Source organism: Leiobunum rupestre, chromosome 3 (assembly GCF_980474605.1).
Source record: "Leiobunum rupestre chromosome 3, qqLeiRupe1.1.hap1, whole genome shotgun sequence".
NCBI lineage: Eukaryota > Metazoa > Arthropoda > Arachnida > Opiliones > Sclerosomatidae > Leiobunum > Leiobunum rupestre.
In genome coordinates this window covers 37,629,821-37,646,523 of record NC_143386.1, presented here as the reverse complement: position 1 = coordinate 37,646,523, position 16,703 = coordinate 37,629,821, and the positions used below count along the sequence as shown (strand labels likewise).

The 16,703-nt window shown below is 35.4% G+C and overlaps 1 protein-coding gene across 1 annotated transcript; it reads left to right on the top strand.

Moving 5' to 3' along the window:
- The first annotated feature begins 706 nt into the window (after positions 1-706).
- LOC149951647 (acetylcholinesterase-like) lies at positions 707-14,446 on the top strand. The gene is made up of 4 exons (XM_090170096.1): positions 707-818; positions 9,113-9,839; positions 13,321-14,125; positions 14,180-14,446. The coding sequence occupies exons 2-4, from the start codon at positions 9,113-9,115 to the stop codon at positions 14,415-14,417; spliced, it is 1,770 nt and encodes a 589-aa protein (XP_090026222.1). The 5' UTR covers positions 707-818; the 3' UTR covers positions 14,418-14,446.
- The last annotated feature ends 2,257 nt before the right edge of the window (positions 14,447-16,703 follow it).

The following is a 16,703-nucleotide window of genomic DNA, read 5'->3' as shown; positions in this document are numbered from 1 at the left end:
TAAGTATATTTTTATTTGATTGGCAAGGTAGACGAAATTCATTCGGAAATGTAATTGCCCAAGTTCCAGAATTAAAATTTACAGAAAATATTTCGTAATATACTGCAATTTGGTTTGACGTTTTCAGCATAGAAATAAATTCTAAAATCGTTTGTTACCAGTTCTCGGCCTTTCGCCTGAGAATAGAATGTGATATCTCTGCGCTATGAAAAGGTTTTATTTATTTTACGCATATCACTTTCGTGATAGGTATTCTAAGCTTAATAAGATGCTTGTAGTTGAGGTTGGAACTACATTGAAATAATCTAGTTTTAGGCCTAGTTTTCCTTTCGGTGGGCAATGGGTTAGGTTAGGTTACTTTTATTAATTTAGCATGATGAACCGCCGACAGGAGACATGAACTATAATTGTGAAAGCAATAACTTTGTGTACTCTTTGTATTGGATAACGATAAAGCATTCCAAGTCGAACGAGAAAATGATCCACGGCGAACGACAAAGCGTTCCACCGTGAACGACAAAACGTTCTAATTTGAACAAAGAAGGTTTGTTCAATATAGAACATCTAAGTTCAATATTGAACCATCAACCATCGTTCTTTATCTAACGAATATTTTTTGTTCATATTAGAACAAAATGGCGTTCTGTTACAGGGACAACCTTCTGAATGGCGATTTGTTCAAATTAGAACAATTATTTTTAACAGTGTGGAATGAAAATAAATAATTTATCGATTGGCCATTGTAACCTCTATCTGCTTCTGTCCCGCTTTATAACCAGTTGTAGTTATCTCTTCACAAGATTTTGTGAACCAAAAAAGTAAGTGTTCCGATTCTTAATAAACTATCGACCTCTTTTAAGCCTAGTTCCCACTTGGCGACTTTTCATTTTCACCGTAGCTTTGCGCTCTACTAAATTTTATTCGCAAGCGTCAATTCAACCCGCGGAAACTAAATTTCGCTCCAAGTAGGAATAAGGCTTAAGAATATATTTCTTAGGCACGGTGTCTTTATTTTGCGCAACTTATCATGATTTCAGCCGTTTCAAAATGATACGAACACAATGATCAGCAATACGCATTTTCAGAAAAAACTACCCATTTGCTAAACTAAAAATTAAAAAAAAACATTGAAATTTAACAATTTAACAATTACGTATATTATTTATGAATTTTGACACAGCAGATTATATAAACCTTTAAAAACTAAATTCGTCTACCTTTAACCTTTTAATTTTTAAATTATTGGGAAATTTTAAGTCATCTTTGAAAGGCAGATCAATTCAATTAATTGGTGTACAAGGCTTTACTAAATCGATTATGTAATTGATTTTTGTTTTAGCATTAGTAAAGGGTGCTCTTTGTTTCATATAACCGTAATCGGTGCACGGGCATTGGTTGGACCCTCGAAGGCGTACAACCAAGTGCCAAATTTAAATGTTAAAAATAATTATTTTGAAGGTCATGATTCCCATTGTCCAGGCGTTATCGTTCTAATTGTAGAAGTTATTTTCTATTATCATATTTTGGAGAGAAACAGTTTGAAGGTCGAAATCGACATTTGAAGGGCGGAAATCTCAGAAATTTCTAGCTAAATTCTATCAGTTTGTACTCAAGACCGCGTTCAAATTTATCAGTGAATTATTTAATTGCCCATTAAAAATATATTAGCCACACTTTTGGAAAACATTGTCTGTCAAGAAATGTTGCTCCGTAAATATGAAGAAACATTTCCACATTTGGCCAAGTTTTAAAAATCGAACTGGTATTTGCTGTAAAAATTTAAATATGTTGTTTTTAAAATGGTGGCTATTGTGAAAACGTCAGAAATAATATTTGCTGTTACACTGGAAGTGTACGTACAGTTTACCAAGAGTTGCTGCTTTCTTGCAAAACAGTGTTGCTTCATAAACAACAAAGTTCGAGAACAACGGTGCACGATTTATTATAATCAGATAAAGTCTTCAAACGCCATGACCCTATAAAATTACAGGATTATATGTCATAACCTGAAACAGAAAAAAATAGGGGGAAGTATGTTTCGGTAGCAAGGCGACCCTTGTCCCTAAAAACCAGACTCGCGCCCAAGAAATTCAAATTTAACTAATAATAATCAGCTAGGCTAACACCCAAGCTAACGAATTATAATGCCTTTAAACAGGTGATCGAGTTGCAATGCGTAGGAGGGTGGTAGCAAGTAGAGGTCGGGGATGGTTAACTTTTATTCAATAGATAAAGCTCTCAAAATTATTCGTAAAACGTTTTGATCAAGTAATTTATATTTCTGTATTACCCGATTAATTTTTTGATAAATTCGTAAAATTAATCGGAAAACGACGTTTTTTTCGATAAAAAGCTAAAATTTTACGAATAATACATGTTTTTTAATCATTTTCCGAAATATTAACCGGTAAATTTCTTTGTTTACATTTTTTCCCCAAAAAAATCAATTTAATCATGGATAATGATTAACCGTTACCGACCTCTAGTAGCAAGCCCTTCAGAGAGAGGTCAAGAATCGTTTGAAATTTCCGTAGTGGCGCCACCCAATGGTCATAATACGAAGTAGTGACTATTAATTTGGCGAGACAGTTCATCTGATCGAGTATTCGATTTTACAGTTTCGTTTATTGTTATGGTACTTAATTTAGCTAATTAAGAATGAATAAGAGTGTTCACTGCATTGTTTTTCGAGTAACAAGAGACAATTGAAAAACCAGTTTTAAAGGTAGAAATAAAGGAAGTCAGTTTGAAATTTTGAAAAACACTAATGAACAATTAAGCCTTGGCGTTGCTAGCCCGGCCGCGAGTACATGTAGTGATGACAAAACCCAAACAGCCAACAAGACTGGTGATAAAAATGTGTATTCGAACATTCAACTATGCAAACTATTGGATTCATTGGGGCATTACCAAAATCAAATGGGACTAACGAAAGCTTTGCGCGGCCAGATGTACCTTCAAAAACATGAAACCTAGACTTTTGTGAAATTTCATGTTTACATCTAAATTTTGAATACATATAATTAAATTTCTAAAGATAAATAAAAAATTTCAAAAACATTTTTAACGATACTCACAATGAAACAAATCCGTACGCCTTAGAGAGGCAGATGAGAAACAGACAACACTACGTCATTAAGTAGTTGCTGTAACCATCAGCGGTTTCCCACCAAAACCGCTCTTTACGAAAAAGGTACTTCCTCCCCCCTCCCCCCTATTTTCTTCTGGTTATAGCTAAAGTAATTTGAAAAAAATTTTAATTTCGAAAAACTGCTATGTGGATATCGTTGATAAAACTGTTCAAATGTCATAACGTATAAAAATTGGGCTTTCTGAGATATAACAAAAGTTATTGAAACAGATTTTTTTTTAGAATTCTTTAACTTCTTGGCTATTTGAAGAAATGGTACAATTTTTTCTGAATTCAATGGAAGTTTCCAAAATATTTCACGGTGCTTTTTCAAATATTAGGATATCGGTTTTGCGTTCCGAGCTCATCTTACAGTTGTCAAAATCAGTTTTGCCAATGTTCGAATGTCGAAGTTCCCATTGCTGGATAGTAAATTTCACACGAATTCACACACCCCTATTTTCAACGGAAAACATGCCATATTTTAAAAATTTTAGAAAATTAACTTTTTAAAATTAAATTTTATTGAAATTACAACTTTTAAACATTTTGGTTGCTAGGCCTATACATTGATTGATTGTAGAATTAGAAAGGATGATAAAATTAGCGAATATGCAGATTAGTCCATTATGAAAAGGGATAAAAAAGCTAACCCTAAACAAATTTGAAGAAATTTAAAAACTTACTAATAGCTCGTACCGATAATTCTTCGAGAAATAAAAGACGCGAATCTCGGACCAAATAGATCTTCGAGTGAAAAACTAAAATAAATTAGCCAGAAATTCCAACGGTAGACCGGTTTTGTCCTATTTGGGACTCATCAGTACCGGCCGGGAAATCTGGCTTGCGACAGTTACACCGTAAAGAGAAACTAAGCCTAAACATTAAAAAGTTCAAAACGAGTTGCGTAGCAACGGAAATCCGAATAGGGGAGAGTGGTGGAGAATAAAGTCGCTCGATGACTTAGGCCTAGGGTGGTGCCTTGGGTATTAGCCTAGCTGATTATTATTATTATTATTATTATTTTATTATAGTAGATACTATTTCCTTTTAACGTTACATTTCGTATCTACTATTCTCCACCACTCTCCCCCTATTCGGCTTTCCGTTGCTACGCAACTCGTTTTTCATTATTTTATGTTTAATGGATTATTATTATTATTATTATTATTATTATTATTATTATTATTATTATTATTATTATTATTATTATTATTATTATTATTATTATTATTATTATTATTATTATTATTATTATTATTATTATTATTATTAATTATTATTATTAATTATTATTATTAATTATTATTATTATTAATTACCATTATATGGGAAATTGGTCGATTTTACTATGCACGTTTAATATTTAAACTATGCATTAAATGAAAAAACATATATTTTAAGCATAATTCCACAATTGCCAAAGATTTTTCCTTTAAAGGTTTTTTCGGTTCAAATTTTTAACTTCTTTTCTATACTATATTTTTCGAAAGAGATCATAATTATAATCTGAAAATGTTTGCTTTTCACATTTAAGTAATTCAGTTTGTTAGGGAGATATATTTTTAATGAAGATTTATCCTGAGATCACCTTCCATTAGAAATTATGAATATCTGTAATGTATCATATTAGCTTGGTTTAAGGTCAGAGTGGCGACTGTAATATATGGTCCGTTTTCTGTCTTGAAAACGACTTAACCATTCAAAACTCTTGCCGTCTCTATATTTATTGTATAACGTAACCTAAATTTACAACTATAATTGCCTTTAAGTTGTCATTTTTCCGTCAGATATGATAACAAATGACAATTCGGTCAGATGTCGTTCGGAAGTCGGTCACTTTCCATTTTATTGTGGGTTAAGGTCAGACTTTCAAGGTTAATCGACCAGTTTACACCATAGGAAATTTCGACCCTAATTAACCATAGTGGACGACCGTCGGCCGACCTTGCCGTTTTAAGGGTATTTTCAACGTCGTAAATATATATTTACATTTATTTGACACACGAGCAATTAAGATTCCACGATAGTGGAATCTATATAAGGGGCCAACATAAACTTTGAAAGCACTATTAAGGCTATCAAAAACGTAAGCTTTTTTTCTACTTTTAAAATTTTAAGCGATTTTCATGCCCAAGATTCAGTATAAGGGATGCTAGCGATAGCTACACGGGTTCGTTATTACTGTCAACTTATAATATAAAACACTTCATAATCGTAATAAATTAAATTGTTTACTCGACAGTAGGTAAAAGCTTTGCTTTATTGAAACATTTTTTGACATGACGGCTTTACTTATCGGGTGGGAAGTTCATGAGCAACCCTGTTCCACAATTTGAAAATAAAACGTTTTGGTGCCACCTAAAAATTGTAAATCTTTTCAGTGTTACTAAACGTATTATTTGTAAATAAATTTGGTTGTGGTGCATTTAATTATGCATAAATAATTATTTAAATAAATAAAATATCAATAATCTTGTTTAAAACTTTAAATTAATTGTAATCAACATTTAAAACTTAAGCCTTTGCACCCCTGTATGTATACGGTAATGTTAAATTCTACAATTGGCGATTCCAGATCATCTAACGCTGGGTCACTTTTAATGGGGATGTAAAATAAAAAGTTTCGCACAAGATTTAATAAAATCTTCCCCTGGGAAATCAAGAGCAGTTTTCTCTGAGATTTGTGTCCTTCTCTGGTACTCACGCTCTCCAGTAGCGGCGCCAGGATTTTTGGGGACGTAGGCCAACCATTTGGAGGCCCCACCAAAATTATGGAGCCCCCCCCCCCACCACAATTTTTTCAAATCCGTCCACGTGGATTATTTTTTTTTTAAGCAAGTGGTGATATTTGTGGGTTAAATGGGTTAATTATGAATTCAAACATTACTAAAAACTGGGTGTGTTGATCCTTTTTTTGTGTACCGATAACACTTAACAAATGAGTGGTTAGTTACTTATATCTACCACTGAATTCCAGTCTATCAATTTACATTCATTCCTTCAGTACTTCGCATGTACATCCCTTACATCACAACCTACAACTTTACGAAAATGAATGTACGTAGGTTCACTAAGTTAAGTAAGTTTAAGAACCATTAATTTGTAAATATAAAATTAAAGATACAATTTCTATATAGCGCTCGCGAAAAATTAAAACTAAAAAATAAACTACTGTCAAAGAAAAGTTACTCGTACCTTTAAAATGAATAAAAACAGCAGTGTCGTTAAGCCAATCGCTCGCATTGAATAATGGAAAATTAATAATAATAATAATAATAATAATCATAATAATAATAATAAGCTAAGCTAATACCCAAATAAATTATTTCGCAAGCAAATTACAATTTTTTTTTATATTAAATAATTTGGAGGCCCATATATTAAATTTTGGAGGCCCATTAAGACGACTTTTGGAGGCCCCTACCAAAATTTCAAGTAGGCCCAGACCTACCCCGGCCTATTGCTGGCGCCGCTGCTGAAGCTCTCGCAGCTCTTCAAGATCATCAACGAATCAACAGATGCCAATAGCTTTCTTTAATTAGTTGTCTGACAAAATTAGCATATTTAACTTGCTCACTAGAGCCAGTTATACACCTATAGCTTGTTATCTAAACACTAATGGACAATTAAAAGTCAATTTGACATAAAAATTATACGTTAAGTTGAGTATAATATATTTAAACCTTTTTTAAATACCGTTAATTACATTCAATAATATAGTAAAATATCCTACAGCAAAGTACTGATCTGTTCTATTAAAAATAAAATCTTTTTATTTTAAAACTTATGGCTTTCTTTTACCAACATAAATTTTAGGCAAAATATGCCCTGTGAGGCAGAGAAAAGTTACAGCTATTAAATAAAAAATGCTTTTATCAAAGCAGTTGAAAGGTTGAATTAAGGGGGAGTAGTTGAGATCTGTGAAGGCACAGATATTGAAAATGTTTTAGGTTTAAAGAGGTTTTTTTTTAATTTTCAAAAGTGAAATATATTTCTAAAATAATTTCCATCGATTTTCCTCACCTTTTATATATTTTAAAACCCTTCCCTTAAATTTGAGCCTTCAAACTGTAACAGTAAACTGAGAAAAATTTAAATTATAAAGGATTACGTGTAAAATGACAGCATTTAACTTCGATATATACATATATAACAGAAACTAAACTAGAAAAAAGTCATAAATAAAAGAAATTTGCAATAAATTTAATCAAGACTGTGTTCAAGTTAACAGAGAAAATTTGGATGTAACTATAGTTTCTATTTTCACGATCAACAGATGACATTCTCTTCCTATAGAGAGAGCCTGCAAGTGCAAAGAGAGACGTGTGTCTTGCCCTGTGGCTTAGAAAAGATAAGTCATTGTTTTTCTTCCAATAACAATAAATTCTAATAGGCCTTTCTAGAAAGAAAAATGTCTCTTTTAAAATGTAACTCTTAAGTCACCTTTTAACTACCAGTGCTTACTCGACTTGTGTGGAGCCTCAGATTTTCATTAGGCATGCCAAAACTGAATAAAGCTCCGTGTTGTTATGTGTAATTCTACTTTTTATATGGTGCCGTATCAGGCAATGTTACTGTAGCCTACCTCGTATTTTGGTCTTTTTCTTTTTAGATTTGGATCATCAGCCCTAGTATTTTATCCATGGCTAAATGCGCGTGATTTTAAAAATTGGTTTAAATATTTCGATTAGAATAGAAAAAATTCAGAACTAAACACGCGTACTCCTTTACTATTTAAAATTTTCCCAGTTTACTGTTACAGTTTCAAGGCTCAAATTTAAGGGAAGGGTTTTAAAATATATAAAAGGTGAGGAAAATCGATGGAAATTATTTTAGAAATATATTTCGCTTTTGAAAATTCCAAAAAAAAACTCTTTAAACCTAAAACATTTTCAATATCTGTGCCTTCATAGATCTCAACTACTCCCCCTTAATTCAACCTTCCAACTGCTTTGATAAAAGCATTTTTTATTTAATATTTTATTAGACCAACTAATAACAGATTTCATGACGTACTTTCGGTTATTCAACTTATCACTTAACCCTGTACCTGTCGTTGAAAGGTAGAATTGTGGTTGAAAACTTAGGCTTATTTCCACGAACAAAATATGTACCAAAAGGGCATAAAATTCCAACCAACATCATTACTGCTGTTATGAGTTGAAATACTGACCCTTGTTTTCGAAAGTTTCAAATCAAAGAAAGCAACTCAAAAATTATTTTATTTCAACTATTTAGTGTCTGGATGGCGACCTTTAATTGTAAAAACTGTTTCTGACCCGAGGAAGATTTTATCCGTTTATAAAAACTTGTATAATTTTAATTAAGTCAAAAGAATGCATCACTTAAGTTATTAGTTTCGAACCTAGGGTTCTAACCGTGCCATAATATTGCAAGTATGGCGACCTTAAGAAATTTGGGTCGTTCACCATTAGAGATTTAATTAAATTCTTAGCGTATGTTGTAGGCTAAAAACTAATAAAGCAATAATATTAAATTTTCTTTAGCTCGTTATTTGGGATTGTTTAAAAATGCCCAGTCACTTTTAAAGTCAATGTTACGTAAAATAATAATACTCAGCTATAAGCTAATACCCCGAGGCAACACTAGCGACATTGTATGCCGTTATTCCAGGTAGCTGTACCTAATTACGTTAGGAATTCTTTAAACTAGATATTTCTAGTTTAGAATTCTAAGGAAGAATGTTGGTTATAAATTCCAATAAATCTCTTGAAGGTAAATAATAGATCATACTTTAGAAAATCGGAAATTAAGGTTCAAGCTTAAGCACAGCGTAGCAAAGCATAGACAATGTTTTATGTAAAAAGCACTAATAATTAACGTTTAGCAACGAAGTGCCACCTTCAAAAAATATCCTTTGAATGAAAAACAAAGTGGTTATCTTCAAACAATGCAAAAACCGAAAATAATGTTAGGGTGTATATTCCAAATTCATCCCCAATTTCATTTGCTTTATAGATGATCCGACAAAAGGTATTGCAAGGATTTGCGGTGATGATTATCTTCCTGCTGTTGCAATGCGAGGCCTTTGTGGTGCAGACCAAATACGGGGCACTCAGAGGTCGCAGAACGACGGCAGCGAATGGGAAAGACGTTATCGAATTTCTCGGAGTGCCTTACGCAAAACCGCCATTGGGAGAGTTACGGTTCAAGTTTCCACAGTCACTGGAAGAATGGGATGGCGTCAAAGACGCCCTTTCGTGGCCAAATAGCTGTATGCAACGAAACACTGCTGTTTTCGAAATGGCGTTCAAAGATTACGAACCGTTCAGAAGGAAAACCAAAGTTAGCGAAGACTGCCTTTACTTGAACATGTGGATTCCCGACAATGCCATGTACTCATCTTCCGGGATTCCAGTCATGATATTTTTCCACGGAGGAGGATTCTTCTTCGGGGGAATCGCCGCGGACGGATACGACGGAGGAGTATTCTCCACGGAGGAAAACGTCATAGTGGTCACTGTCGGCTACCGACTGGCCTCTTTCGGGTTCCTGTCGTTGGACGACCAGGAAGTTCCGGGGAACGCCGGTTTAGTGGATCAGCAGATGGCCATGCGATGGGTCAACGAGAACGTAGCCAAGTTCGGCGGAGATCCGAAGAGAGTGACTATCTACGGACAGAGCGCGGGTGCTGCCTCTGTTAATTTTCATTTGGTGGTGCCATCTAGTTGGGGTTATTTTCAAGGTAAGTCAAACGTTTTTCCTCTTGAAAATCTTTTATCTAGGAGGTGCTATAAAATATGCGCATTAAAATGAGTGGACAGACATAAAAGCTCGTTATATTATTTGGAATAGGGTGACGCAAAAGCGTATCTACAAATTTACTCATTTATTTATTAATACTTAGGGAGAGTATCTATCTAGAGAAGAGTTTTATCGTTTGTTCCGATCTCCTACACGGTTTGCCAGTATGGTACTCCCCATTTACGTATTCAAATTGACCAATTATCTCATTGGTTCTAAAGAAACATATGGCTTGTGGATGACATGTTTCTTCCCCCTCGTGACAATACATTCTTCCTTGAGCTCTCACAATGAGAAAAAAAATATTAAATTGAAACTTTAAATGCCTTCTTGTCTGAGCCAAGAATGTAACGTAACTTGATTTCTTCATTTCGTCTAATATTAAATTAGATTAAGGTTTAATATATTGTGCGACACCACAGACCACTTACTTCTAGAGGGACAGTTATCGCTGGTAGTAATTAATTTTTTTATGTCTCGAATGTGAGGCGGCTTTTTTAAGATGGCGCCATCTCGCGGCACGTAGAGGCAGTTTTGAAGGTACAAACACAAGTACGTGCTATATTAAAAAAACTTTTTATTTTAATTTTGTAAAATAAAGAATTTTCAAGCGTTCTGTTTGCTGTGAAAAATACCTCATCACTATGGAGACACATTTTTTTTAGGTTGATGCGAGTCCTTCATGGGGTAGGTTGTCTATGGCGACACTAAAATGAACAAAAACGAAAGGAAATTGATTTTTTTTAAATATACATTTTTGACTTGACAACGATGTGGACGATTTAAAGGGCTTGGCAATAAATACGTAAGAAGTAATATGAAGAAAACGCATCATTTTTCTTTGTAATTTAAATTGTTAATTATATTCGTAAGTCAGTAAACGAAATCTACGCTGGAAAAATTGTTTTTTCATCCAATGGAAACATTCTTCATAACGTTAAATAAAAACATTTTGAAATAGATCGTGGTAAGCTTATAGTGAAGCACTGGTCATTGGATATTTCTGTCACGTTTTACCTAACTTTTTTAATTAGTGTCTTTGGGGCAGGGTGGGAGGTATGAAATATCGAATAAATGCCATGTTTAAAATAGAGAACCGCAAAGGTTCGCCGAGAGCCGACTAACTTGGAACTGCAACTTACAGCTCAGTTGTTATATTGCTTCACCGACCTTCCGACCAATTTACGGCTCAATCTTTCTTTCAAATCTAGAGCGCCATCTCTCGAATGGAATACGAAACATTATTCATTATCTATAATTTTAAAACCTTCAAAATCCATCGTGTGAGATAATAAAAGTACTTATTTTAGATTTAACATTCTCGTTACAGTATTTGCCAAAAGTATATTTAGAATTAGTTATAAATTTGATATAACTTAGGATCGTGCAGGTTCGAATTCCACCGTCGAACTGAATATTTAGTTCCAAAGAAAGGAATGCGTAACTAGAGAAAACTGAAATTGAAAACTATAAAACACGTTATAAAGTTCAAAATTATAATTATAATCATGTTTATAACGGGATTTTAAATATCTGAAGTCATAAGCAGGATTTATCACTGTCTAGAAAGGTGAAAGGTTAAGGGCTTTCGGAGTGTTTCCTACTCATATAAGAGAGCAATTAAAAAAATATATACCTTAGCTATTTAAAGTGAGATTTGTATCACTCTGGTTTCTTAACGAGTAAGGGCATTAAACCTTTTAGTTCCAAGTACACTCGTAATTAGAAACCAAATAATACTCGATAGAGGTAAGCAGTGAGTCGCATATTGTACCAGCGGCTTACCTAACCACGTATTACAAATTTATATTGCGCAAAAGTAAATTGTGAAATGTTTCATTTAAAGCCCTTTATAGTGACACTATTTTGCCCCAGTGATCGAGTCAGGAGGGAATTTTAACATATTGCAGTTCGATAAACGAATGATAAGCGTTCGACATCCGTGCGATGTTACATGACCATGCGCGATCTTCTGTTAAGTGCCCACTCTCAAAAAGAGCTGGTCAGAGGAGTCAGAAATTTTAACAGATTAACTAACGACGTAACTCTAAGAAGGAGCGTCGAGTGACCATAGAAGACCAGTTAAGACTTTCAAGACTTTGGTGCCCAGAAAGAAATCTAAAATGTAAAATGATCTTAGATCCACGATCCTGAACACCAGTGGCAGATTAACCGATAAACTACATGTAAGAAAGCTTAATCCTAAGGGGCCCGCGTACTTGCCTGTGTGTAGTGGGGTCCCAATAAGAGGATAGAGTAAAGTCAGTATGTGCCTACTAAAGTTCACACTGCTGAACACCATTTATCTGGAACATATCTTATTTAAAATGTGGATTCCCCACCGAACAACCATACTGGCGACTAAGTCTGACAAAACTATTTTAAAACGAGTAATGATGTGAGCAGGAACTAAAGAAAAAGGGTTTAAAATAATAAAAAATACCGTTAGCGCGAAAACAAACCTTAAGTATATGTTTTTTAACTTGAAGAACAGTGTGGGTAAATTCGTATTAATTTGGTATTAATGAATACAAATCTACAAGGTCATTCTGTATATTGAACTCAATCATCTGGGTGAGATTGAAGTCATCGGCATATTTCTTTACCGTTGAACAAACTATAGTTCTAATAGATTTGAATTCTGTAAAATTTACGACGTGAGAGGACGACAACTGCTCTCTTTGCCAAAGACGCCTGGACGTTTTTATACGGCTCTGCACTTACAGGAGACGACCCGAGGTGTAACACACCGATTTTGCTCAAACTCGGGGGTGTGGTAGACCTTCGTATAACTTGAAAAAGCCTAAAGGGAAATGTCTCCATAGGCAACCGTTTTGCCATGGTAACCAAAAATGTTTTTAACAATATAAAATGTAAATTTTAGCATTGGATATAACATGTGCATCTGACCAATTTTAAGGGTACCTCCTGTAAAAAATGTAAATTTTTTAAAATGCTAAAAATAGAAAATATAAATAAACAAATAATGAAAAAGTTCGAAATTGATTAAAATTTTTACAGAGGGTACCCTTAAAATTTGTCAGATTCCCATGTTATATTCAATGGAAAAATTTCCTATTTGTTTTGTCAAAAACATTTTTGATTGCTATGCCAAAACGGTTGCCTATGGAGACATTTCCCTTTAGGGTTTATCGAGTTACATGAAGGTCTACCAAACCCTCGAGTTTGAACCAAATCGGTGCGTTACACCTCGGGTCGTCTCCTTGTTAGTCTGAGAGCTATTGCTAATACCAAACATAATGTAATCTGCCCCGAGGTCACAAATCAAAACTGATATTCCGCCTTAGTTAGGACACGGAGTATTTTGGAGCGATTGTCTTTGAGAAACAGTGTTATACCAAATGTAATTTGATTCACTTGGCTACAATAACGATTAACTTAATATATTCTTAAATTTGCAGGGGCAATATTGCAAAGTGGAACCTTTAATACCCTCTGGTCTCTGGTCGATAAAGATAAGAACAACGCGAAGGGTTGGAAATTAGCGGAATTTGTTGACTGCAAGAATAGTACGGTTCAGGAGACCCTCAAATGTCTTCAAAGTGTTGATCCAGAAGAAATTATTTTAAACGAACCTATTGAAGATTATGTCTTCATGGTCTTCCAGCCTACAATAGACGGAATCTATCTCAAGGAAAGTCCGTTCGATCTTTACCAACAAGGTAAAATTAAGCCTTGCAACTTGATCATTGGTAGCGCCAAAGACGACGCTTCTCTTTTCCTGCCGACTGCTGTTCCGGAATACGTTTTCCCAACGGCCACTAATCCGAAGCCCCCTTACGAAGCCTTCGTAACCTTGCTGAAAAGAGACCCTACCCTTCACGGACATCCGGCCATCATGAAACTGGCAGAGTTCGTTTACACGGGCCTGCAACCTATTAACGACCCGCAATACGTCATGAAAACCATGATTCGTTACGCGAATGACATTATTTACACCTGCACCACGAAACAACTCTCGAAACCCTATCTGGAACTGGCCGAAAGCAAGAAAGTCAAAGTCTACTCGTATCTTTTCGCCCACAGAATATCGTGCCTTCAAGCCGAAAAATGGCTCGGAGTCTACCACGGAACTGATCTGGCCATGACATTTGGATTCGCCCTCAACACCGTTAAAAATATTTTTTTCAATTGCACCATGCTTCCCCAGGAAGTGACTTTGTCGAAAAGGATCATGCGCTATTTTGCCAACTTCGCCAGGACAGGGTAAGTTTTCAATACATATACGCATATTTCAGTAATTACTTTTACTCTTCAAAGGAACCCGAGTATTTCACCTTCCGGAAATATGGAAGCCATTCAATGGCCGGAGCACACTGCGAGCAACGAAGAGTACTTAGTACTGGCGGCCAATAGTACGGATGTTGGGTGGAAATATAGCAGTAGAACTTGCGTGTTCCGGAACGAACTATTACCCCAATTTTTGAAACAATTGAAATCCAAACCCCAAAAATCACTGGAAAAATATTCAATTTTTTATGAAACAAATCCAGCTTAAAAAGTGTTATTTATACACGGTTATACACTTCGCTACATATAATGTTATATATATATATATATATATATATATGTATGTATATTTTCTGTCATTGCTTGAGAAAAGTGTAGTACTTGTACGCCAAGAACTTTAGTTTTATGCGTTGGCTCGAGTGAAAAGAAAACACACCACATTTTATCTGTTGGTGACTTAGTAAAAATTATAAAAGATCTGCTACTAGATGGAGTTGTTTGATAAAATAATATTTATTTATCGTCGGGAAACTTTCGGACCGTGGTCCTTTCTCAGCCTATATTAACAAGCATACTAAAATATACGTTTTTCCAACCTCGTTTACACAATATTATCTTCGACCTAACCCTTAATGTTTTCTCCTTTTTTACCTCTCCGAGGGGACTTTGTACCCTAGGAGGGGTTATACAACCACCGTGTCTGTCTGTCTGTCTGTGGGTGGGTCTGTCTGCCTGCGAACCTGTTCGCATTTTCGGGGCAAAGGGTAATCACTGCGTACCCAGTTTCTTAGAATCAGGGAAAAGGTTTTTCCAAAAGCGCCCTCTTTTTGTGATTGGGTGTAGTATAATTTTTTAATCAGCCGGGATTCGAACCCGAGCCCTCTTGCACGACAGGTGAGCGTTCTACCGCAGAACCACGGATACAGTTACGCTTCACTGAAAATTAAAAACTCTTCCGAGGAGAGGTATATTTTGGCTTGCTAACTTTTTTACCTCTCCGAGGGTACTATGTAACCTAGGAGGGGTTATACAATCACCGTGCCTGTGTGTGTGTGTGTGTGTGTGTGTGTGGGTGTGTGTGTAATAATCAGCTAGGCTAATACCCAAGGCACCACCTTAGGCCTAAGTCATCATGCGACTTTTAAAGCCCTTAATTCAGGTGGCCGGGTTACAATGCGTAGGAGGGTGGTGGCAAGCCCTGCATGCCACGCGTTCGAGCCAACAGCTCCCTACACTAACTATTACCGTTAACCTCAACAAGTTTTTGTGGAAGGGGAAACCGAAGATCTCGGGGGAAAACCCCTTAAACCAGTGGGGAGAGAACTTGCAAACTCTACGCAGAAGGAGTTGTTCCGAGTTTTCACCCAGTGCCACAAGCTGGGATCGAACCCGGCTCCTCTTGCTGCGAGGCGAAAGTGCTAACCACTCCACCAACGCATTTTGGTACAAAGCGTAATCACTGCGTACGCAGTTTCTTTGAAATAAATTGTGGCAATACTGCCGTGACGGTGAGCGTTAACGGATAATATTTGCGTTTTGGGTGTTTTGGTATTTTGTTCGTCAACGCTCACTGTCGCGACAGTTGTGACTTAGTAGACATTTTCGTTATGTTGCTGTTGTAATGTTAATGTATATTGTGCTTTTGTAATATTTGTGTTTCTTATGTGTGTATTCTACTCTCCAACGTCTATGTATTGACTTTTCGGACGGACCGTATGCTGAGGGTTACGATAAACGTCTCAACGTCCATAAGGTGGGGTTTCCACCAAATGTTCACGGTTTACGTCCTATTATCAATTTGCGATCGCATCGGACGGGTTTTAAACCCGGGCCCTTCTGCATAGCAGATGAGTGCTCTACCAACGAGTCACCGATGCTTATTACTACGCACTGTTTTTGGAAAACTGCCTTGACAAAAGTCCTTGCCGCTGTTATAAAGATATTAACGTCAATTTATTCTATTCATTTAAATTATGTAAAATAAATTATTTTAAATCGTGGGCGGGATTCGAACCCGAGCCCTCCTGCATGACAGGCTTGTGTTCTACCACAGAACCACCGATACATGCTACGATTTAAAGAAAATTATAAGCTCAGCTTAAGCGGAAGCGTTTATTGCAAATTAACAGAGTATTAAATTTCGGTTTTTAAAATAGAACGAAATTTTTTGTTCCATTTAAATTATTGCATCGAAGATATTCTAATGTAACGTCTTCTCTGTTGATTAAAAAGAATGCGCCGCCCAGGTTTCGAACCCGAGCCCTTCTATATGACACGCGAATGTTCTACCACAGAACCACCGATACACATTACATTTCTTTGAAAATTATAAACTCAGCTTAGCGGAATAGTATATTAATGGTTTTTAAAGTCTAAATTTTTTAAGTATGAAATTTTAAAGGTCAAATCTTGTTTTAGAGCAGTCAGCAGAGATAAGAGGGTTAAAGGGTGATCCACTTTGTTAGTTTTTTGTTATTTATTTACGGGTTTTCTAATCGTCTTAAATATAGTTGTAATACAGCGAAGGCGTTCATTTAACGTTTATTGATATTCG